The 25,582-nt window shown below is 33.6% G+C and overlaps 1 protein-coding gene across 2 annotated transcripts in view; it reads right to left on the reverse strand.

Annotated features, from left to right (window-relative positions):
• The window catches only part of LOC103075343 (potassium channel subfamily T member 2), a 265,002-nt gene that overhangs the window by 209,098 nt on the left and 30,322 nt on the right, over positions 1–25,582 (reverse strand). For both annotated transcript variants that reach the window (XM_007471495.1, XM_007471494.1), the window contains exons 5-7: positions 17,620–17,694; positions 16,311–16,394; positions 13,415–13,509 (exon numbers count right to left, since the gene is read on the reverse strand). In XM_007471495.1, the coding sequence (XP_007471557.1) occupies positions 13,415–13,509; positions 16,311–16,394; positions 17,620–17,694 (254 nt within the window). The remainder of the gene's footprint in view (positions 1–13,414; positions 13,510–16,310; positions 16,395–17,619; positions 17,695–25,582) is intronic.

Genomic DNA, 25,582 nt, shown 5'->3' on the forward strand with positions numbered 1-25,582 from the left:
GGAAAGAGGACATTAATTACATTGAGGGATGTGTGTGCTTTCTTTTTTCTGATAATGAGAGCTCAGTATAATTCATTTCTCGCCCCACCTCAGCTGTCTTAAAACTTAATATCAGGTTTATTCTTCATCCCTACTATGTTGATTTGTTGTTTCTTCTACTTCTGTTATAATGAGCCATTTTCATGTGTTTTGAAAACTGCCTCCAACTTTTGTTGAAGATTATACAGTGTTTTTCTGTCTCCATTTGACAAATGAATAAATTAAGCCTCAGAGAAGCTATAATTTAACTGAAGTCACAGCAAAAAAGTGACACAACCAAGAAATCTTCAAATTCAATGAATTTCTGTTTTTACCTAAAGCCCCTCCAGAGAGCTGCATATGTCCCTGTGAGAAATAAAGCCTAAGAAGAACGATTTCTTTGTTAAACTAAAAATCTGTCCCTTAAATTATGGCAATGAAAAATACTACTTTACATTTACATTTACATGTACTTTACAAAACGCTTTTATATAAATGATCTTGATCTTCGTGTTTATTCAGCACTGGGTCCTGCTTGACTTTATAATTAGAAAATAGAGAAGATTTAGTGAAAGGCAAACGAACAAACCAAAAAAGTCCTGTAGAGAAAAATTAAAGCACTTGGGGGATATTTGACTTGAAGAAAAGAAGACTGTGCTTCAATTGTCAATATAAAAGCTAATTATAAAGCAGGGGATTGGAAGTGGTTTTTCACCTTCCCAGCTGGCACACTAGAGGGAAGAAGCTTATATGAAATTCAAATGAGGTATTTAGAACATCCTAAAATCAATTTGCTAGCAAATGAGAAGCCTAAAAATAAATACCAGAAACTTAACTATAAAGGTAGAACAAGGGCCTATAATACATATAATTCAGTGGGCTAATAGACAGGAATGAGAAAGAATTTTAAGTAGCTGAATCAGCCTGAATTATTAGGGATAATCAGAAATATTCTGTATACCATTTGCATAGCAAAATGTTGGTGAAAGTTATTATAACCTTGGGGCAGGAGACACCACCAGAATAAGCAATGGGTCTAGAGAAAGGAGACAGTGCTGAAATGAGCCTCTCAACACTGAATCAAAATACTCAAAAGCACAGAAAGAGGGTAAATTACAATACCCTCTATCTATTTAAATAAAATATAAATGTAAAATATTATATATTTTATAACATAAAATAATTTAGAGAATTTACTAACAGGAAATTGTGAGAAGAACAGCAATGATACATGACCCTGCTAAAAGTCAGTTGAAACGCAAAAGTGTCTAAGCAATTTAAGGAGTTCAGTAACAGAAAAGGAATTAATAAGAAGGGAAAGACAAGATGAAAAAATGAGGAGGAACTTTGAAAGAGAAAAAAAAAAGATTTTATGGTGTTTTAAAAAGATGTATGAATTTTGCACAGGCTTTGTTGCTTGATGGTAAGAAAATGCTTTTATTATAATGAAAATGTACTATAAAAGCTCTGACGTTGACTATGGTTTGAAATAGGCAGCCATCTGGTTGGATGGTATAGAGAGGACTATGTTTGGAGAAGTGAAAAATAAGAAATATTCTGGGATCCACTTGAGTAATATGATTCTTTATTAAAGTCGTCTGCTGCTATTATATTTTTATCAAGTTCTCCTTGCATTTTCACTAGTTTTTACTTTATATATTTAACTGCCACCTCTTTTGGATACAGAGGTAAATGAAGATCCCGTCTCCTTGTAAATTGTGCCATTTATCCTCTCTTCCTACCCTGTTAAGGTTTTTGTTTTGCTTTGTTTTTAATCAGAATTTCTACTGTGTTCATCCCTAGGTGCTCATTTTTTTTTTTTTTTGGCGGTACCTAGGTGCTCTTTTCTAATCCATTGCCTTTAATGCTGACCCATATGTTGATGGCTACCAAATTCACCACCTGGGCCCCACCCTTCTCCTAAAATCTGGGCTCCTAGAGACACATGGCTACTCGACACCTTACCTTAGGTTTCTAAAATGTGTCTCAACTAGAATGGACTCTTTTTCTTCCTCTTCATGTTCCTTTCCAAATTTCCTTATCCTCACATATGGCATGACATTCAGTCAGTTTCCCAAAATGTAAATCTCAAATCCATCTTCAATTTTCCTTTCTCTCTCACCTTACGTCCAATTTGTCATCAAAACTGTGTTACTTCTGTTAAAAAACGAAACCATGGGCACCAAATGGAGTCACTTGTGCTGAGCCCCACATCAGCAAACCAAAACTTAACTGCAAATTTAGTCTCTCCCAAGAATGTACTCTTTAACCAGTCAGTCTGGAATCACCTGTTCAGCACTAGTGAGGTCATCTGCTGGATAGACCCCTGCCTTCCCCCATGGGAAAGTGACCTTGCCTGAAACAATCTACTCTTTGCTAATAAACTTCCTTTCCCCACCCTCTTTCTGCCTTTAAAAACCTTTCCTTTTCTATAGCTCTTCAGAGCTCCTTTCTATTTGCTAGATGGGCTGGCACCTGATTCATGAACTGTTGAAGAAAGCCAATTTGATCTTCAGATTTACTCAGTTGAATTTCAGTTTTTAACCCTTCTAAGTATTGGGAGTAAAACACTTAACATGAGATCTACCCTCTTAACAAATCTATAACTGTACAATAAATGATCTAAAGATATAGTCATGGAATTAATCAATGCAAAAGGCATAACATGAACCCAGGATTGTACTGCCCCAATTTATGATTTTTACCATTATACCAAAGAGCAAGCACACCTCAGAGCTCACCGAAAAAAAGCAACTCTGTAGTCACTCCGGTATGACAACAGCTGTCATTAAGATAGAAATTAAAGAAGTTCTTAATAAGTGACAGAAAATAACTGTGTTTAAGACCAACCTGAGCGAAAGGCACACAGAAAATGAAAAAGTTTCAGCACAGATTGAACCAGAATGGAGCATTTCTTAATTGTTGTAACGCTCTCTATTTTGGCCAAGGTCTCACACACCATTCTTACGGAGGAGCCAGCAGGTAACATAAATCCGTACGTGGCTTGTCCTGACCTTGAGGGGAATGCACTCACAGCTTGAGAATACAGGTAAGGCAGTGCAGGTGAGTCATGGACTCAAATTGCACCATTCACAGCAGTGATGGACCTGGGCTCTTAACAATGATAAGAACTAGAATTAGAAGACAGGGCCCTGGGCACTTGGAAGGCTATGCAGAAGTTCAAGACAAAGCTCCCAATGCACATATGGTTGGAGCTACAGAGATGCAGCATTAGACTTACCAAGTATCTCAGCCCCAACCTGCAAGGAGGTCAACCTACCTTATTAAAATGACATATATAGAGTTTTGTTACTATATGGCTGCTTCATTAAAAAACCAATACTGAAAAATAGTATAGGCACTGAAAACTTATACTTCACTTACATTGACATGAATTAAATACATTTTTTAAGTTTCAATGTTAGCTTATTATTATTTGTCTTTTAGAAAAATGTTTATTTTTGAAATGATTCATGAAGAGTGCTGGATTTAAGAGTCTACTGTGAGCTTTGCTTCTTTACAAAACATTCTTATGTGCTATCTTTGACACAGATCCATGCAAAATAATTTTAGTGTTATACAATGCTAAAATAAAATGTGAACAACATTTATTTAGGGTTTAAAATACAGACTCTCATGCTACCCTCTTTAAAACGACTGAAAAAATCGTAATTGATTTGCTTACTTAAATAGGTTCTAAATATAATAACAAAAGCACCTTAATTTCTAATCACTTATAATTAGTGCTTTTTAAAATGTGCTTCTTTTAATATGTTAATTATACATTGAGTTATACAAGCTTTTTAAGCTTTGGAAAGGTTTATAAGGAAAACATTAATTTGAATGAAAGAAAATATTGAGACTGTAAACTTTTTCACCACAAATTTCACCTGGTAAATGTCAATTTGTACAACAAAATGTTTTCAGAGGGAAAAAAAAGTCACATGGCAGAAATAAATAAATATCAATGCACTCCCTATGAATCCCATTGCTGTGCAGAGTTACTGGAAAAATTTAATTAGCAATGGCATTCTGTGCTGAAAGCATCTAACACTTTGATTTCGTGCTTGTAATTCAGACATTAGCATTCAAATCAACCCACAACTTGCAATTTTGTATTTAGTGAATGAATACCAATTAAATTGTTCCAAATAATCATTTTCATTTCCTGTAGAATGTCTGCCTAAAACCTAAGATTCCCATTGGATTTAAGATCATTTGGGATGTTGGGATTTTACATTTTCTAGAGAGAATTGTTGCTTTTGAAGTAATAATAAATCTCATTTTTCTATTGTTAAAAGAAAGTTCTCGCTCTGCTGGTCACTGTCTTCATGTCTATGCAAAAAAAGGTTAGTAACTGATACCACAGGCAACAGATCTGAAGTCAACATACACTGCAATTTAGTAGTTCGTGAAAAGTGACCACACCCCACCTTATGCCCTGATGCACAAACATGAATTTTCTTTATTTCAAATTAATAGATAAACAGACTTTTCAGGAGAGGATTGGGATTTAGATCAGATGGGAGAAACAAAAGTGAGATTTCAGGAACCAAAAAAATCAAGGAAAGAAGTAGAAGAAAAAACAAACAAACAAAAACCCTAAGAGATGATGGGAAGAGAAAAGCATGATAGTTCATGTTATCCCAATGCTCTCTAGTATCACATAGGAGGTGATAATTTCAGTAATTTTATTACATTGTTCTGCTCTCTCAAATTTTAACATTAAAAGAAAAATTCTCAAGATGTAAATTCTGAAGTTATATGGAGACAAAATTAACAGCCAAAATTTGATTTATCTGGAAGCTCCTATTTATGGTGTGTGTGTACGCAATTTATAAAAATTATTTCAGAGAGCATCATTTTTTAACTAAAAAAGTTGTAGAAGTTTTACTACCCAGTTATATCTCTTTGACAAGTGAACAGAACTAGAATGTCTTCATAAAACCACAGTGGCATAGAAGGTTACAATTATAAAGATTCTTTCCATCACCTGACACCAAAATGTGGAAAGAAGGCATTTAAAAGAACATTCTCAGAATATATGGTTTGAATATGCTTAGCTTACAATATATTTAAGTATCTTCAGTTGATAAGGATATTGTCCTGGGATTTTTAACCTCAGAATGTTATTTTCTATCAATCGCAAACATTTGTTAAGCATCTTATATTTTCTAACCACAAGAGATACTGGACATAAAATGGTAAGAAAGGAAAATTGAAACTTTGTTATATATGATAAAAATTTGGCAGGAAACACTGATAATTAAAGAAGCATTATATATTTTATAATTTTTTCCATCACTGAGAAACATAAAGCTTGGGCATCTTCCATTAATTCAGACAAACTTCAAGAAAACTTCATAAAAGAGCTTCAATCTAAAAGTCAAGACTCAAAGGATAAGCAGGAGAGAAAGGTGAGGAATTTAGATTTAAAAAAAACTTAATATGAGAATCATTTTACAAGTGTAAAGAAATTAATCATACAAATCATATTGAATGTGATCCTTACATTTTGCATTTTGTGTTAAATTTTTTTGCCTCTTTTTACATTCCTTAATTTTTGTGACTTTCGTTTTAAAAATTTACACATATTCATTTTGAAAATTTAAACCATAGCTGAAAGTATAAGAAAGTTAAAAGAAAAATCCTATATCCTTATAGAATCACTTGATATATTCTTATCTATATCTCTATAGAAACATAGAAGTATAGAAAGAGAGACAGATGAACAGGTAAGTGGAAATAATTTGAACAGATTTTAATCATGTATATATGTGGTAATTTTATCTAAACATATCATATTTGTTGTTGATAAAACTAAAAAAATAAAGATTAGAAACTTACTAAATTTAAAGTAACTACTCACACAAAAGAGAAAGTAATGGCTAAAATATTTTTCTATAGTTAATCCAAAATCTCTTTACAAATGAAGGAAGTGTCATCTTAATGTCTTATTAAACTATTATCCTACTTCAAACAGTAATTTAAAATTCACAATAGAAATGAGAAAATTATCATAATTCTATCTGAATTTTTAGTTTGATTATAATTTTTATATATCTAAATTAATGACTTCTAGAACTTCAAACAAATAATACTACAGAGGTTAAGGATGTGGGCTCTGGAACCAACCAATTTGCCTAGGTCCAGATCTGAGCTCTGCTTCTTACTAATCATAGATTTTGGATAAACTAAGGCTTATCTTTCCGTCTAACCTTTCTGTGCCTCAGTTTCTTGTCTGTAAAATGAGAAAAATACCTACCATAGAAGGTTGTTGTGCAAAATTAAACAATTTATTACACATAAAGCAATAAAAAAATTGGCTGGCAAAGAAGGTAAACATTAAATAAGTATTAACTATAATTACTATTATGATGACATTTTAGGATCTCTTTGGGAACAGAGCATTCATGTCTGCTGCTACAAGTAAACTGATTTATCTCTTACCCCAAATCTTTTATCAAGACTTCTTTATTTTCCTTAATTTTATTTCTTAATTTTGTAGATTTTGTCCTAAGCTAATTTTTTCAAGGAGACCTCACATGTGTCACACTCCCTACGTGTATTCATTTTTGAGGTTATCAGTTGCTGGCTTTCATACATAACTGACCATCTTGAGTGGTATAAAACCAATGTCACAGAGCCTTTCCCGCAGAACTATTATTCTCCTAAAGACCATCAGAAGTCGTTGATTCTCAGTTAGTGTAGTATGACAACTGGCTTTCTCTCACAACTTTACCCCAGCTTCTAAGTGGAAACCTCCCTTGGCTAGGTGTCTTCACCATGGACAATAAAAATGAAGTCTCTGCCTCTGCTTGGATAAATCTTCAACTACACTTCTGATAAAATGAAGTGTGAGATGGGGTTTCCCAGAGCCAGATCCAATGAGTAGCTGTTGCATATACCACTGCTTCTCATAAAATATTTTTTTTTCCTTTACCTTTTTTTATTTTTGTAATACATGTTTAATACTACATAGGTAGCATACTTTCTAAGTTCATGTATATCTGAAAATAACTACATTATTCTCATAATTCAATGAGGGCTTAAATTCTATTAAAGTTTAGGTTCTAAATCAATTTTTCTTGGAAACTTGTGAACTGTGTTTTACAAACTTTTAACTCAGATGAGAACATGGATATCAGATTGATTCTTATTCATTTGTAGGTAGTGCCTTTATTTTTTCCTGAAGTTTTAGCACAGCTTACAGTAGATAAGTGGATATTTAAGATAGATATACTTAGCTGTTTTACTTTTTTGCAAATTCCTTAACTACTTTGTGCCTCAAAGTTTCTTCATCTATAAAATAAGGACAATAGAACTTATCTTATAAGCTGTTAAAGGTTAAATTAGTTAATACATGTGCTCAGAAAAGTGCCTAACACATAGGAAGTCCTTGAAATGTTAGCCATTATTCTCAGTATTTGATGTTTGAAAATAACTGTACATTATTGTCGTATTTCAAAAATTGCTTATTTGTTGCAGAATTTTAATTCAAAACCATGTTTCTTAGATTTTTATATTAATAATAATTACATAATTATTATTTATATATATTCAATAACCATATTCTGCTTTTCCTCAATTTGAATTCAGCTTACTTGGTTAATTAACTGCCTAAAACTTGGCTGCTCACGTATGCAAAATTGAGTTGGGACAAATAGTTTTCTATTTGTTCTAGTGTGAAACAAGCCTGGGGACTGTTAGTCAATTGCCAGATCTTTAGACAAATGCACTTTCTGTCGTTCATTTGTAATATAAGCAAAACAAATGTGACCAAACAAAACTAGTAATCAAATATCATGCTGGTGCTATACTGCTAGACCGTATGTTATAATACTTTCTCCAAACTACAGTACTTAGCTTCTCACTTTCCACTTCCCAAGTAGCTCTTTGCCTTAAGAGTCAATTCAGTAAATAGAGTTCAAGAACTTAAGCATCCAGTATTCAATAAGTATTAATCAAAGATGCACAGGAAAATCCCAAATACTTTTGAATTAAGCATGCTAATAATGTTTAACTAGATCATATTTTAAACAATAAATAAATAGGTTCATATTCTCCTTAAATAAGACTGAGGAGGTAAAATAAATTTTTTTACATTGGACTAAAACACAAAATATCCACTAACCTAATATAGCTCTTTGCTTTACAACTCTACAAAATAATATGAAAATATGTAATACATATTCAAATAAAAAATTTGAATCAAAGTAGGTGCAAAAAAAAATCTACTAGCATAAAATTAGAAACACCAAATGCATTATAAATTAGAGTACTTACTATTGGTTAGAATATGCTAATAATTAAGCTAAAGTCATGCACTTAATTACCAGATGGACCAGTTGTCTCTGCTTTGTTCCAGAGACACAGGCTGAATCACAATTTCCAGCTGTCTTGGAAGTGTGCACTACTGAGCTGGAGGGGCACACAGCCGACACGTGGGAAGATTAGTCCAATTCCATTACAATGACAGGAAAAGCAATTCTGAGCACATTCCCTACAGGGAGGGGTCAGTAGCCTCATTTTTATTTCAGCTTGGCACTGAGCATGGTGTCTCTTATAGACGAATGCTTAATGATAGTCCTTTTTAATGTTCATAATGTTGAAGACAAGATACATTTTAAAACCATACAGCAGCTTTCCAAACAGGTAATATTAAGATTGTGAGATCCATGAACAACAGAGCCATTTCATCAACTATTAGTTCCTGAATCATTTGGAGCTTAAAATTTAATGTATGTATTAAAAGTTCTGATTTAGAAAAGCAATGATAGACTTGCTCTATGAAACAACTTAACAGCAATTAATTATGACTAATTTCACCACAATGGAATATATATATATGTGTGTATATATACATATATACTATTATACATACATAGATACAAATATATATACAACACATATTTACAAATATACATATAAAAATATGTACATACACACACACACACACATATATATACATACATATATATACATATATATATAATGGAATATTACTCAGTCATAAAAAAAAGAATGAAATCTTGCCATTTGTGGCAACATGGCTGAACCCAGAGGGTATTAAGTTAAGTGAGACAGAGAAAGACAAATAATGTATGATTTCACTTATATGTGGAATCTAAAAAACAAAACAAATGAACAAACATATCAAAACAAACAGGTGGTTGCCAGAGGGGAGGGGGTCTGGGGACTGTACGAAATAGATGAGGAGAATTAAGAAGTACAAACTTACAGTTACAAAATAAATGAGTCATGGGAATGAAATGTACAGCATGGGGAAATATAGTTAATAATAATGTAGTATCTTTGTATGATGATGATGGCAGTCAAAAGGTACAAACTTCCAGTTATAAGATAAATAAGTACCATGGATGTAATGTAAATCAGGATTAATATCAATATAATTAACACTGCTCTGTTATATATGAAAATTGTTAAGAGAATAAATCCTGAGTTCCCATCACAAGGAAATTTTTTTCTTTTCTTTTATATTTATATGAGATGATAGATAGTCACTAAACTTATCATGGCAATTATTTCATGATGTATATAAGCAAATCATTATGCTATACACCTTATATTTGTATAATGCGGTATGTCAATTATTTCCCAATAAAACTGGAAGGAAAAAAAAAAGTAGTCAGTCCCCTGTCTGCTGCCTAGAATCATTTTTAGGCATCCTGATTCAGTTTCATAGTATTATTAACAAATTACTATGCTTAAACATTTTACAGTAAATCTCTTTTTGCAGGTTCATATGATAATTCAATCATCTTGTATAAAGAGGACTTCTGAAATTGAAATTTTTGGAGTGTTCACACCATATGCCATGCCCTCTGCTAGATAGACATTTTATAAACATAGCCAATTTAATCCTCATTTGAAAAAACACAAACAACAAAAATCTTATAGGGTGATTAATATTGTACTCATTTAATGATGTGGAAAACAAGGCTAGATAAATAAGTAATTTGCCCAAGGCCTCCAAATTAGTATAGCCTTGAGTTTTAAACAAACAGTTACATGTAAACGTTTATGACTCATAATTGCCAGAGCATCACATTTTTCTTTTTCTTGATAGTATGATATTCAACTGGGTATTTGTTGCCCCGACAGACTACATGTTTTGCAGATCCCCTGCAGCTATTGTGTGGGTATATGACCAAATCTAGCCTAAGTTATGCACACAATTTCTGGGTTGTGCCTTATATTCTTCTTTCCTAAGGATGGAGTTAGGATGTAATGGCAAGAGCAAAGCAGCCATACTAAACCACGGAAACCCTGTTTTGAGAATGGCTGAAAACAAGATATAAGCAAACTTTGTCTCCAACAGTATTGAGCAGATGTAACAATCTTGGACAGACTACCTAGATGTTTCTATTTGTGTAAGTTCTTGTATCTTTGTGTATATTTGTATTTTATAATATGTGTAGTGTAACTCTTTGGTGAAATAGCCTGATGATATAGCATAAGTAATGTATCATTGTTGATATTTTTCTTGTAGGTATAACCCCACCATCAATGGTGAATTTGAATAAGACTTATTCTACCTTACTACGATGATCATGATTTATAAAGACATTTTGCTTGTAATGCTAGAGAAGAATACACAAAGAGATCAAACTTCAGTTTTTTCATCCTTGATATTATAATTTTAAAACATTAATGTAAATGTATTGAGTATGTGTGATTAAAAACAACATTTTATGTACCTAAACTAACTCTATATTATAATTGCACGTTAAAAGGTAGACTCATATCCATGTATTGGTGACAGTTTTAACATTAGATAGTATCTGTCAAAACTACCACTCAAATGTCTAAAGTTTAAACATACATACACACAACAACAACAAAGTAACAATAATTGCAAATAAAACAAAAAGTGAAACACAAATGATTAAAGTGACAAACTGCATAATAGAAATTACATATAGATCATGAAAACCCTTTATCTAGCACAGCACTGTGGCATAAGAAAGTGGAAAAATTTGTGTAGTTGTTTCCTTTGAAAAAAAAAATTACTCAAGAAATAGATGTATAGGCAGAAAGTAACAGCAAATAGAGAGCCCATTGTGGGTAGTTCACTGTGATGAGGATGCCTCCAGAAACAAAGTACTGGACTAAGTGTTATCATACAAAAATAATCTGTCCTTACTTTTGCATTAGAATTTCAATTACCTCTTTAGCAAATTTACTTTAACAGACTCCCATATTATTTAGACTCATTCATTTTACTTTTTGTAATTTTCCAGTAATTGAGAAAGTAGCATGTGCATAGGTATATAAAAATTTTAATTTTAAATAATACTTTTCCTTAAGTAAAATGAGAAAATTCCTAAATTATCTAAATTATGTATCTTAAAATTAAGAACTTGTTGTGACATTAGAAGAGAAGGCATTACTGTTAGTATTTCAAATTTATGCAGTTAGATATTTACTAGGTAAATAATAAAAACAATTTGTGAAGAGTAAAAAAAAATTAAATGATAAGATGGCATTGTGTCCATTTTAAAGGGGTATTTTATGTTTAAAGGCATGGAATATCCTATAATGTTTACTTTTTAAATATAAAAGTATGCAATAAAACATGTTTTAAATCCGTTTAATAGAGGTATTCATTGCATACCACTTAGGTGTAATAGTTGTTATATTGCTGTACCTACAACTATATTTACATACATATATCTATAGCTATACTTTAAAAATAGTATTGTACTAGTGATGAAGGCATTCTTCCTATTGTAGTACTTCCTAATTAGCTTTTTCTCTTTCTCAGTAAGTCAAATCCAGGTCAGAGCACAATTACACATAATTAAGTTGAAAAACAGACATATCATTCTACCTCATTTTTTGATTTTCACATTTTTTTTCTCTAGTAAGGCTCTGCATGAATCCATATGGGCAGTGCATCATTTCTCATTCCAAAAGATGAAATACTGCTCAACATCACTAATCATCAGACAAATGCAAATCAAAACTACAATGAGGTATCACCTCACACCAGTCAGAATGGCCATCATCAAAAAATCTACAAACAATAAACGCTGGAGAGGGTGTGGAGAAAAGGGAACCCTCTTGCACTCTTGGTGGGAATGTAAATTGATACAGCCACTATGGAGAACAGTATGGAGGTTCCTTAAAAAACTAAAAATAGAACTACCATATGACCCAGCAATCCCACTACTGGGCATATACCCTGAGAAAACCATAATTCAAAAAGAGTCATGTACCACAATGTTCATTGCAGCTCTATTTACAAAATAGTCAGGACATGGAAGCAACCTAAGTGTTCATCGACAGATGAATGGATAAAGAAGATGTGGCACATATATACGATGGAGTATTACTCAGCCATAAAAAGAAATGAAATTAAGTTATTTGTAGTGAGGTGGATAGACCTAGCACCTGTCATACAGAGTGAAGTAAGTCAGAAAGAGAAAAACAAATACTGTATGCTAACACATATATATGGTATCTAAAAAAAAAAATGGTTATGAAGAACCTAGGGGCAGGACAGGAATAAAGACGCAGATGTAGAGAATGGACTTGAGGACACGGGGAGGGGGAAGGGTAAGCTGTGACAAAGTGAGAGAGTGGCATGGACATATATACACTACCAAATGTAAAATAGCTAGCTAGTGGGAAGCAGCTGCATGGCACAGGGAGATCAGCTTGGTGCTTTGTGACCACCTACAATGGTAGGATAGGGAGGGTGGGAGGGAGATGGGAGAGGGAGGAGATATGGGAACATATGTATATGCATAGCTGATTCACTTTGTTATACAGCAGAAACTAACACACCATTGTAAAGCAATTATACTCCAATAAAGATGTTTTAAAAAAATAAAAAACTAGTTCATAAAAAAAAAAACAAAACTGTTTTCTATAATAAAGCAACATACCAGTTGCCTCGCACTGTCGTGTCTGCCCTCGCTTTCTGCCTGGATGGCTGAGAGAACATCAGGGGTGGATGGGGCAGGCAGACAGGGACGGGCAGGGACAGTGTTCTCAACAGCAGTTCTGCTTTGAAGATTAGGGAACGATGAGGGCACACCCATGCCAGCAGTTTGAAGGAAAAATTATTGTTTGACAACTGTGGCATGCAGTATAAATTCTTGTGATCTGGTTGTTTACAGCATTTAGGAAAACCTCAGAGCTGCAGTAAATATGAATATCAAATGATTGATGTGCTTTCTTGTTTTTTTCCTTAAGACTGAAGTAAGGATTTTACTCCTATTTCTATAGGTGACCATTACTTTTTATAGTGAATATTTATCTATTCATTTACTGTAGCCAAATCTTAATTAAAGTGGTTTATTATATGTTTTTGTAGAACTATAATTAAAACAAAACATAATAAAAATGCTGATATGTATGATCTTACCAGGTGAAGATAAGGCATAGTAATGTAGATATTAAAATCAAAACTTGATTAAACATTGCAGACTGTGTACGCTGAATAGCTCTGTGTAGGTCATTCTGAAATAATACAGAACAAGCATATTTTAAATTTTGATAGATACTACATATTCATGAGTTTTGTTACATTTAGTACTATGTATTACATTTCAACTATCTTGTGCATACTCAACACATATACTTTAAATGGATATAGCAGCATATTTTCGTTTTTGCCTTGGTCTATATAACCTTACTGTAACATTCATATTACCAAGATAATACTATGGGAGACCACCAAAGCACCAAATTTTAGCTTACTCGCCTTACAAACATCTGTAGAGTTGTTACACTGACTCCCCAAAAGCCCTCCACGGTGAGTATGCTCTCTTGTGGAAAATTCTAATTTTAAAAGATCAGAAAATAATATGTTCAATTAAGGGGAAAGTAATAGCTGGATCAAACTACAACCATATCTCATTCTCTGAATCAGGAAAAATAACATGAATTATGCCAGGTGATTCATCATAAAAATAAAAAATTATATAGCCAATGAACATTTTTAGATTAATTTCATTCATATTAAATGTGAATTCAAGATATAATTTTATTTTCCAATTGAAAAACATTGAAAATAATAATACCCACTGTTATTTAATATGCAAAAAACAAGCACTCATATATAATACTGCTCATGTAATTTGTTATAAATTTCTTGAAAGTAATTTGGTAATACAGGTCAAAATTCACAAAAGTATGCCCTTTCTACTTCATGGATTCATTCATTTAATTAGTATTTACCCCATAACATAATTTCTAAAAGCTAACCACATGAAAATTATGAGATGGAAATCTAATACTTATGTATGTTCATCTTTATTACAAAATTGTAATATTTATTACGTCAAATAATGAATGTCCATTACTATTAAAGTAACTAAAAATGCAATAGAAAAATGGTTAAATAAATTGATCAAAACTAGATAGCAGATTTAGATGCATCCATTAAAAATGGTTTGAACAGGAATATTTAATGACATAGGAACCTGTCCACCACATACTATTATATGACAAAAAATTTAAATTATAAAATTAAACATACTATTTTGTGTGTGTGTGTTTTCATAGAAAATATTAGAAGAATATCAATTATTACTAGTGCTTAGTCTGTGTGGAAGGTTTGTAGTTTTGCATAATGTTTTATTTCATGGTTTCCTGTTGTATAAATTTTTTATAGTAACATTTTAACAGTCTGCATATCAGGACTGCGTGAGATAAATAACTTCATCAATACAAGAAAAGTCTCAATGAGCCATAGTTTATCTTTCTCTACCACACATTTAACCAAAAATGTAACAAAAACAAACTAAGTTGACTAGAATTTCACCTTGCATCTCTTACTTTCTTCTAACAGAGGTGTTAATGAACAGAAAAATAAATTCAAATTTAGCAACCAGGGAGAGGAGAAGTAAAATATAGAGCTATGATGGAAAATGACTCCTAAATTAACAATGCAAGCACTACTACTCTCAACGATTGACTAATAATTCCTCTCTTGGTTAGGTTACTTTTTCCAACAGCTAATAAATGCAAATTAGCAAAGACGTTTATTTATTTTTTTCCTGGAGTATTTTTTTTTTCATTAGGAATTTAGGCAATCTACATTTAGTGAAATAGTATTTTTTTGGACAGTTAAGACAGACTGATGTTTCCACAAACCATCCACAGGCTACACTCTCCCCTTCTTAGCCATGAACTTTCATGAGGCTCCAGTGGTTACTTAACACAGATGTTTAGAAATATTCATCTGGTTGTGAATATTCAAATGTTATCCAGATATTCCTTTTGGCCACAACTTGTGTCATAATTTCTGTTAGAAAGCTATTTACATTGTAAAGCAATTATACTCCAATAAAGATGTTAGAAAAAAAAAAGCTATTTAAGAGAAAAGCAAGTTTGCCTCCAAACAAATTTAATTTCTGTGTGATAAAATTAATAATATTGAGCCCTTACTATGTTTATGCCAGATACAAGATTTTACACATACATATATATGCATGTATATATAATTTCATTTAATTCTCACAGCAAGCCTGTATGTAGGTACTTTTATTCTCTTGTGAAGATGAAGACATTAGCAAAGAAGTTGAATCATTTGCTTATCTTATCAGAGCACTTAACATAGAGTGGACTCCTATTAACACCTGTAGAATAAATGACCAAGCAGCAAGTTCACTCATAAGTGTCCAAGTCTATTATAGCAAAGAGATTTTGGTCATAGTAATAAATCAGTCCTTCTGAACAGGGTCAGCCTTGGGCAAAATGCAACTGTGGCACATCTCTGAGTTCTGCATCTCTTCTTTCCTGCTTCCCTTTCTCCCACCTAATATCCTACTCCCAACCCAACCTGGCCTAAAAAGGTGACTTTACATGAGGGCCTTCTGGCTCCAATATAGGGTCTTACAAAAGCCCATAGATATTTACGGACTGTGAGACTACCTACAGTTAAGAACAGTTTGACAATGTTACCTCCTGAAGCCTTAAAACCAGGGGTCCTGTTATACATCAAGAGATTGCCTTAGAAGGGAAGGCTGTTTGTCTTCAGGAAATTGGCTAACTAGTTGGATCAGTCCGAACAGCAGTTAGCTTTGGTTTGGTGATATTTGGAATATCTGAACTATTTTCGTTTACCAGCTCATAGGGCCTTATGAAGGAAGGGACTTGGCAATATGGGCATTTTATGACTTTTCATTCTCATTAGGGTATAAGCAGACTTGGGATCTATTAGCTTAGACATTTATGCAACACATCACTTTAATGAGGTAAGAAATAATGGAGTGTTGAAAAATATTTTTGTCTTTACACTTGTCTTTTATACTTACAATCATATTTTCCAAGGCATGTTTGGCAAGCCAACAGTTTAGAAAGACTGGAACAAATAGATTTCTTAAGGAAGGCCAGAATATCTGCAAAACAGATCAAAACTAAACTTTTATCTCAAAGCAAGAAATCGATATGATTGAGAAGAAGTGTGAAACAGAAATAAGTTATTAAAAACAATAGAATGATCTAAAACATGTGGCAAATACTTTAAACTCATATGACTATTGAAATGCAAGGAGTAGACAGGATCTTTTCATTCATTCTCTAAGTCTTACTTAAGGAAAAATTCTTTGGAAAATTATTGTAGAAGCAGAATGAAAATAATCAGCCCTCACTGGATGTCAGCTATAATGTGCTAATTCGATCACTAAATCTTTTAGTGTGACAGTTCATAATAGACATCACCTCTTTCTTTCCTGCAGCTGAAAGTAAAAAGTAGATGTAAGGAGACAGAGCTTTAGATTTTCATAGCATTACCACTTAGTCTCTGCAGATTCAAACATTCTTAGTGACATTGGGGAACTGTACTCCCTTGGAATTATGTTTAATTAGCCAGTCATTCAATCTGGGGCCAGCTGCTCCTCAAGATAAATCACTCAAATTAAAATAATTGTCAGAACTGAGCAACAGCTTCAGATCATATTGACTTTTCATAATTTTCCAAATAAAATTCAAACAAATAAGGTTTAGAAAGCATATTACCAACAGATATTACTGTAACTTTATCAAATAGAGATTAAGACCTAATTTTGCAGTGGGAAAGTGCTAGTTACATACTTCGTAGTTAAAACAGGATCACTGTGGAATTGGTCCTCGACAGACTTTGATAAAGAAGCAAATTACTAGTTGTCTGGCTGACAGCAACTTTCTTAGTAAAAAGAGAACTGGACTTAGGAAATCCTGTGGTTAAGCTCGAGATAAACATATTCTTAGCATGAGAAACTTTTATAAATACTTGGTTTTACTTGGTTTCTATTTTTTTAATTCCACAATATACACAAGAAATGGAATGATTAATTCCTGGTCTGTTTAGACAATATTGACACTTGTTAAAATGGCACCTCTAGAGCATATATTTCTAAAAGCATTTCATTTTGCAATTGTACTAAATCTCATTAATTTTCACTTAATTTCACAATCCAGTTACCGAACTGATTTTACTGTTTATTTTTTAATACCATGATTTAAAACAATAACAAGGTCTAAATTCATTCATCTGAGCTAATATGTTACCTATTACTATTTAGATTTAAAGACTTTATGTCTAATAAAAAACTTATTTCTTTTAAAGATTCTTTTAGGACTTACTGAGATAATGAAGGGAACCGCATTAATTACTTCCAAGATGAAGGGTATTCGTAAAATCTGTTCCCAGATGTTTCCCTTCCAAGAAAGAATGAGTAAAAATGAAAGTCAATTATAACTGAATCCCATTAAAGGGGGAAAAAGACAGCATCAGAATTTCTCTAGCAATAAGGATGCTTATATTAATAGAATACCAAATCATTATTTAGAAATGTAGCAATGACTTTTAGAGATTATTTTGCTGAATGTAATTGTGCCCTCTCAATTTTGTAGTCAGTGTAAGAAGTAAAGCAAATGTTTGTAGTAATCCTTGAATATTGCATATAACACATTTTAATCATATCATATTTCATGGAAGTAAAGTTACTAGTAAAAATAAAACACATTAAAAAACCTTACAGAATCAATGAAAAAGCGACTCAATCTTAATTTTTTTACTATAATAATTACATTCACAAACTTTAAAGCATATCAAATAGTTCGCAAACACAAACATATAACAATGTTCCTTAGAATTAACATTGTTTTTAGATTAATAAAATTTAAAGGGAGGATTTTCTCAATCTTCTGGATTCTAATTTTCCAACCCACATAGTGCAACAATATTAATCAGGCCTGGCTACCTAATTTGTGGGGCTAAGGGCAAAATGAAAATGCAGGGCCTCTTAACAGGGCCTCTTATTAACAAATTATGAATAATTTCAAGAAGGTGACATCAGAGCATTAAAACAAGCACAGGCCCTTCTAACTGTGCAGCTCTGGGCAACTGCACTGACTAACTGGTCATTCCTGAAACTTTCTTGAATGGTGTCTAGCAAAAAAGAACTCAGAACTTCCTAAAGCAGTTTATTCGTCTATGAAAACAAGAACTACCCATTAGTAAGGCAATTTGAAATCTGACTCCCTGTAATGTCTAATTATTTTGTGACAATGGCTATAATACTGGGATTCTTTATTTTTCTTGAGGTCCCAAAGCCTTAAAACATTACAGTGATATAAAACACCTCCACTTCACAAGGCAAGTTCTAGATCAGCAATCGTCTGTGTGCTAAAGAGGTTTTGTTATCATTAGCTCATCACCCATCTGCAAGCTGTATAAAGAGTGGAGGAGGGAGCAGGTGGAAGAAACAGAAGCAATGAGACCTCCTCTGTGTAGAGATACAAGGGTGCTGTGTTACTTCCCTCACCACATCCAGCTCAGTGAGGAGAGCTCGGGTGAACGACTCAGACAGCTGGGCTCAGACATGGGGGCTGCATTTGGCGAATGCTTAAAACATCATCAAAACACAGCAGAGCAAAGACAAAGAGGGTTAAGATGAGAACAGGCCACACTTATGCCAATCCTAAGAGGTACTTATTTTCTGGGGATGAGATATAGACCCTAAAGAATGAAACTTATGGCCATTCTAAGTTCACACTCAGGAGGGCTGTGTTCCTAAGGGGACGTGGAACCGTGACAGATGGTGGCCCTCAGGACCCCAGGGCCTGGGTCACAGCCCTAATGGCCAGCCTGAGGCTTGAGGCATCAAGGAGCTTTGGCCAAAGGCCTCAGGAGAACCATAGAAGCCCCGTTTGGACCTGCCATCAGAGCAACCCAACTGCAGACTCTTCTTGTGCCAGTCAGGCAACTTCATCCCAGAAGCTGACCTCACTTCTCCCCATGCCTCCTCAGCCCTGAGGGACCAAAATCAGCTGGTGTCAAATAAGGGAGGAGGGGGAAAGAGGAGATGGCCCCCAAGATGATCCCCTGCCCTATGTGGTTCCAGGCCAAGAAAAAGCTAAAACTGGATAAGAATTTTAAATTTTTACATACTGATCATAATTTCTTAAGTACTAAACTGAGATTTGCATTGCGATTGAAAAGTCTAAAAAAGCTAAGATACCTGCCCAAGACTTCATCTGATGAGCATGGCTCATAAGGAAAATGACTGGATTTGAAGGAGAAATGTAGGAAAACTAAAGCCTTTTCCTACTTGCACTGAATCAGGCCTACCTATTCAACAAACCATTTATAATTGATTTTAATTATGTGAAGCTCTTATTTTTTATTGTGCAGGTTAACATTACATTTCTTTCATCAGTTTTTTACATGACTCAGTTTCCATAATGCTTAACACTTGGCTTACTCTTTCACAGCAGGGTGGGGTGGGGAGGGGTATGAGTACAGTTACCACTGGTCTTACGGCAGGATCTTTCTACAAACACACAGCAAGATTAGTTAGTTTTCTTAGCTGTGGCACACTGGAAAGTTTAGCTCATAGTAAACCAAAAGCCTTTCTATCTCTAAGGTGCCTCTTCGTTTCCATTTCTAACACACCAATTTGATTTTTATGATTTTTTCTCAAACCAGTAAAAGAGTCTCATGACTGGTATGTGACTTGGTTGGGTTCACTTCTGATTTACCTTCCATATTAAAGCCAGAGAATTCTTTCTAAAATGCCAAATTTCCATTGCCATCATATTAACATCCAAACTCCTCATTACATCATATGAAGCTTCATAATTTGGACTCTGGCTACTGGTTTGGTTTGTACCTACTACATTCCTAGCCCACCTTGAATTCAGCTACAGATTCATCACATGTAAAACTGATTTGGATGCAGTTCTCTGAACACACTACGTTATTTCATACTTTTACAACTTTGCTCACAACTTCTCCCTCTGCTTGGAATGTCTCAGTCCCCATACCTTCACCACTAACTACCTGGATATATCTTTGTAACATTTTATAAAACTTATTTGTTTATATGACATTTGGACTCAATAAGCATGTTAATGAATAGATGAAACTTTCAAATATCTTATACATATTCTTCCCTTCTTGGTATAATTAATTTTCGACCTTAAACATTTATATTTCTTTCTATTGGATCCAAATGGAAACCCCTGAAAGAATATTATTGTTTAAAGCCTTCCTGGTGCAATTATAAATAAGTTGTTAAACTTATGGCCACAAAGCTCAACAGGTTTTCTGGAAGAAAGCATTTCAAGAGTACTTGGCTATATACCCATTTTAGGTAATCTCATCTGTGTGTCAACTTCAACATATCGTCAATAATAAACCAATGCCTTCCAGTGTTGTATCTCTAGCTCAGATCAATATTCTATCTGAGAATCTCTTTCAGATCTCCACTGCCTAATCCACTGCCTCACACAGATGCCTCAAAGGCACCCTGTGGGTAATATGTCTAAAAGTAAAATTTAAACCACAATGAAAACAAGATAATCCGAAACCTATGGGATGCAGAAAAAGCATTTCTAAGAGGGAAGTTTATAGCAACACAATCCTACCTCAAGAAACAAGAAAAATCTCAAATGAACAACCTATCCTTATACCTAAAGCAACTAGAGAAAGAAGAACAAACAAAACCCAAAGACAGTAGAAGGAAAGAAATCATAAAGATCGAAGTAAATGAAATAGAGACGACTCATCTTGATGACTCAGACTCATCAAGAAAAAACGGGAGAGGATTCAAATCAATAAAATTAGAAATGAAAAAAGAGCAGTTACAACAGACACCACAGAAATACGAAGGATCATAAGAGACTAACAAGCAACTCTATGCCAATAAAATAGACTACCTAAAAGTAAAATTTATGATGTTTGCCCTGACTGGTTCTCCAGTAACAGAAACCAAAAGTTCTGGAGAAACTCTCTACACCTTCCTTTCACATGCTAAACAAGAATAATTCGTCAATAAGACTTGCTGATTCATATATGGATCTTGAGTCCTCTGGTTCTCATTCTAACGCTAATCCCACTCCAGCCTCCTAACCGGTCTCCTCCCCTTCCTTCTTGCCCCATTCCCATTCGCCTCCCACAATGTTACCAGGAATACGTTTCTAAGGCACATCTCATGTGCCAATCCCTACCCCTCACCCCACACCACCCCCACTCACTTTGAAACTCTTGAACAATTCAGACACTTGCACAGCGAAACACAGATTCTATTACAACCTACAAAAGGCAACACATCGTTTAGCTCTCCTTGTCCTCTCCCCCCGAATTTTAAAGATCATTCTTTCCTAAGACCTTCCACTCCTTATATATGCCAGGGCCTTGGCACGTGCTTTTTAAGAGACTTGGAAAATCTCCACCTTCCTTTCCAATTTCCCTTTGTCTAGTTAATTCACACATATCTTTCAGCTCTTAACTCAAAATCGTTTGAGTGTTTTGAGGCTTTTCTTGCCCCCTCATTGCACACACACCAGACAAGATCAGATTCCCACACTAGGCTTTTCGATCTTCATCAACATCCTTCTCATTCCTTTTTCTGTTTGTTTTTATATATTTAATCAACACTTGATTTTAATGTCATGAGGTCCAGGTGAGAGCATCTGTTTAGTTCGGGATTCTTTGCTCTGTTCCTAGCACGGTCCTTGACAGTCTGAAGCTCCTCAATAAAAACTAGAACTGCATTATGTCAAACACGCTCCTGTTGATTCATAGCTAATGTGTGAGTATGTTTGTGTATGTGTGTGTTGTAGCAAATAAGGAATTTCCCCCTGAGGACTAATTTTCACAATCTAAAATTATACAGGGAGGCAATGTACTCATTGCTAAAAATAAGCGAAGAACTTTTCGATTATATTCATTAGGCTTAATTCTAAGATCTCAGGTTGTCTTCAGAACATTCATAAATTATCTCCCCTAAGATGAGCTGATGAAAAATAGATAGAAAAATTATCCAAAAGTTGCATTGGCTATTAGAGAGTCCCCATGGGCCTGCATCATATAAATCCACATGATAAAACTTGCAACAGTTTATTGAAAGTAATTATGGTGGAAAAAGAAAGCCTAAATCCGGAGAATGCCGCTACATAGAGAAGCATGAAATAAGATCCAAAAGGCAGGCACATGCCTTTCAAAATTAAGTTAAATACCTGTTTCACTTAATCTTATTTTCCTGAATGATGATGAAAGGCATTAGTCTTCTTCCAAAAGGTAACCTAAAGAAAAAAAAATTTCTAAAAAGTAGGTTTTTCTGTTCTAAGAGTGTAGAGCTCTCTGTGTTCCTCTTCTTATTGACAGAATTCAGTAAAATATAAATAAAACCTAATCTAACCATTCTACAACATTTGGTATGGATGTAACCTTCCTTAACCAATAAAAATGCAGGACAACAGGTGATTTTCTAAGATGTTCCAGGCTTTTATTTTTATCATAAAAGAAAGTGCAAGTTTGGAACTATTATCTAGGTAACTCTAAAAAGCACTTTAAAAATTATAAGATTTATGGTAATTTAGTTGTTGTTAGCCCAGGATGGAACATGGGACTTTTAAAAAGCATTTTCTTCTATAATATTAAGAATACCTATATTTAAAATATTTAACCAAAATGACTAATAACTTACTTTCCTTCAGTGAGTTTAAATTATGGAGTAACCCTATGGCAGTCTTTTGTATTTCTGAATGTAAACTCAACAACATTTAGATTTACCATTTCCATGGCATGGTAAGCAGATTCACCAGGATCTAGGCGTCCTAGTCCAAATCCTTTGTTCTTTCCAGAAATAAGCCCATCATGATGTTAACATTTCAAAACTGTTGCTTTTTCATAAAGCGATTACTGTATAGAAAAAAGAATTGTAGATTTAACCAAAGCCTTCTAGGTGCGCTGAACTTTTGTTTTCAGAGATTTGGAAATTATGCCAGGGTATGTTTTTGTTTCCTTTTGAGTTAATGAATGTATGTGTATAAATAGAGTTCTATTTTGAAAGCAGCTGATAAAGACATAGAGGGTATCTATCTGACAGAAGAATAAGAACTTCCTTGTTGCGCAATCCCTGCGACTATTTTGACAAATAGCAATAAATAAACATGAATTGAATGATGATTTAATTTCAGACCTGCAATTCTCTATGACAGAGGACAAAATAAGTGGATGTCAGGGATTTGTAAGTTATTTTCTGCTAACCTCAACATACACTTTTAAGAGTTTTTGCTCATTTTGCTTTTACTCATTAGTCTTTTGATTTTAAAAAAACTATAGTCTCCATGATAGCTTAAACTTTTTTAATTGTTAAGGATTAAGTCATGCTTATTTTAGAAAGTCTAATTTTAAGAACTATAAAGTACTTACAAGTAAAGTATTAAATTTATTTTAAAATATCGCATATATACATATATATTATATATGTAAATATATATATTACTGTATATATATGTAGATGTAAACAAATATGAGAAAATTGTATGTTGATTTGCTATTGATATTTCAGAACTAGAAATATCAAAGAGCAATATTAGAAATGGATTTCATTACTAATACAATATCCATTTCTGCATACCTATCCATAATTTTTCTTAAAAGTCTAATTTGAGAGAAGGACCTCATTTGAAGTTCTACTGTATGGATTTTCCTTATATATATGCCATAAATAGTTATCAATTATTTAATTTTTTCATTCCAAAAAATGTATCTAACAGTTTATTGAAAGGGTCAGAAGAGTTCATGAATTTGACTGAATATATGAAAGGAAAAGAAGGTAATTAACAGCAACCTGTCCTTCCAATGTCACATAACTCCTTTTTATCTTTTGTGTTGTAACACACAGGACTCTCACCATGAACCTCTCCTCCATCTAGACATTAATGTCTATGAAGGTCAGAATGAAAATATTATATGTCATCTAGCTCTACCTGCTAGGTGTTTGCTCTCATTCTATAAATGGCAGGAATTAATTGATTACAAATGTCAGCACCACATAATTACAATGGAAAATTATAATTCCATCTTGAATCTCTTCGTGCTTTTTAAATGACTACTATTAGCAAAGCACCAAAGTTAATTTCATATTACTTTTTAGTTCGAATTTGGAGCACATACATTCACCAATGCAGATTAATATTTTGGCCAGTTTATGCATTTGTACATACTCTTGTACTAGCAGAAGAGATTTCATTAAATTACAAAAAAACACCCACATGCCTAATTTTTTAGTATGTCACTTTTTGCTTATCATATTCAACATCTATCACATACTTGAATACTAAACACCTTAGAAGATAACATCTTGGATGTTAATTTACTTGATTTTTATTTTGTTCTTCTAGGTATCAAAAATCCAGATTTGTCAATCAGTACGTATTTATAGAGCACCTATTCTGACAAGAAGATATACTAATAAGCCATTAAAAGATCCCTCCTCAACATCTTATTCTACAGTGTACATCACTAGGCTAGTATTTTCTAAGTAATTTAGGATTAAGTGACCAGCTATGTGCAAGATCTTTCAGCTTCCTCCTCTAACTTCAAAATATTCTTTCAGGCACCATTTTCCATCTCCTGTGCTCTCAGAAAAGAACAGAATGTATCCAAAGCTAATTAGCAGTCCTCAACTTCCTGTTCTAGCTTATTCTTACTTTTTATAAACCTTGCTTCATCCATCATTTTTTCCTGTCCCCTCTACTTGCTCTCTTTAAAAGATGCATATTTTTATCATCGTGAGGCAATCTTCCACCTCATTATATTGCTTCTAGGGAGCTCCTGTACCAGTCAATCAACATTCTTCATTTGACAGTTTTACTCTCAACTGTACTCCATTGAAATTGGGCTCTTAAGGGTGAATAACAAATGGTCTCCCAAATTGTAAACCCAAAAGCCTTTCTCAAGCTTCTTACTAAACTTTCCAAGGTTCCCATGCTTTCATTTAACACTTTTCTTCCCTAGACATTTCTAACATCCTATTTTTCTCATAAATATTAAATCAATCCATCTGTATTTTTTTTGGAAGGCACTCACTCTTTTCTTTCTACACTTTCTAATTCATCAGTCTCACCTTATTAGACATTGGCCTTATGTTCTTTAGGCAGTTAATGAGAATTTTAAAAAGGAAGCCAGTGGAAAAGGTGAAAGAGTTTGTAAAGACTTCTTGCCCTAAATTTTGGATTAAAAAGTAGTCTAGGGGGGCTTCCCTGGTGGCGCAGTGGTTGAGAGTCCGCCTGCCGATGCAGGGGACACGGG

Source organism: Lipotes vexillifer, unplaced genomic scaffold (genome assembly GCF_000442215.2).
Source record: "Lipotes vexillifer unplaced genomic scaffold, Lipotes_vexillifer_v1.1 scaffold764, whole genome shotgun sequence".
Taxonomy (NCBI): domain Eukaryota; kingdom Metazoa; phylum Chordata; class Mammalia; order Artiodactyla; family Lipotidae; genus Lipotes; species Lipotes vexillifer.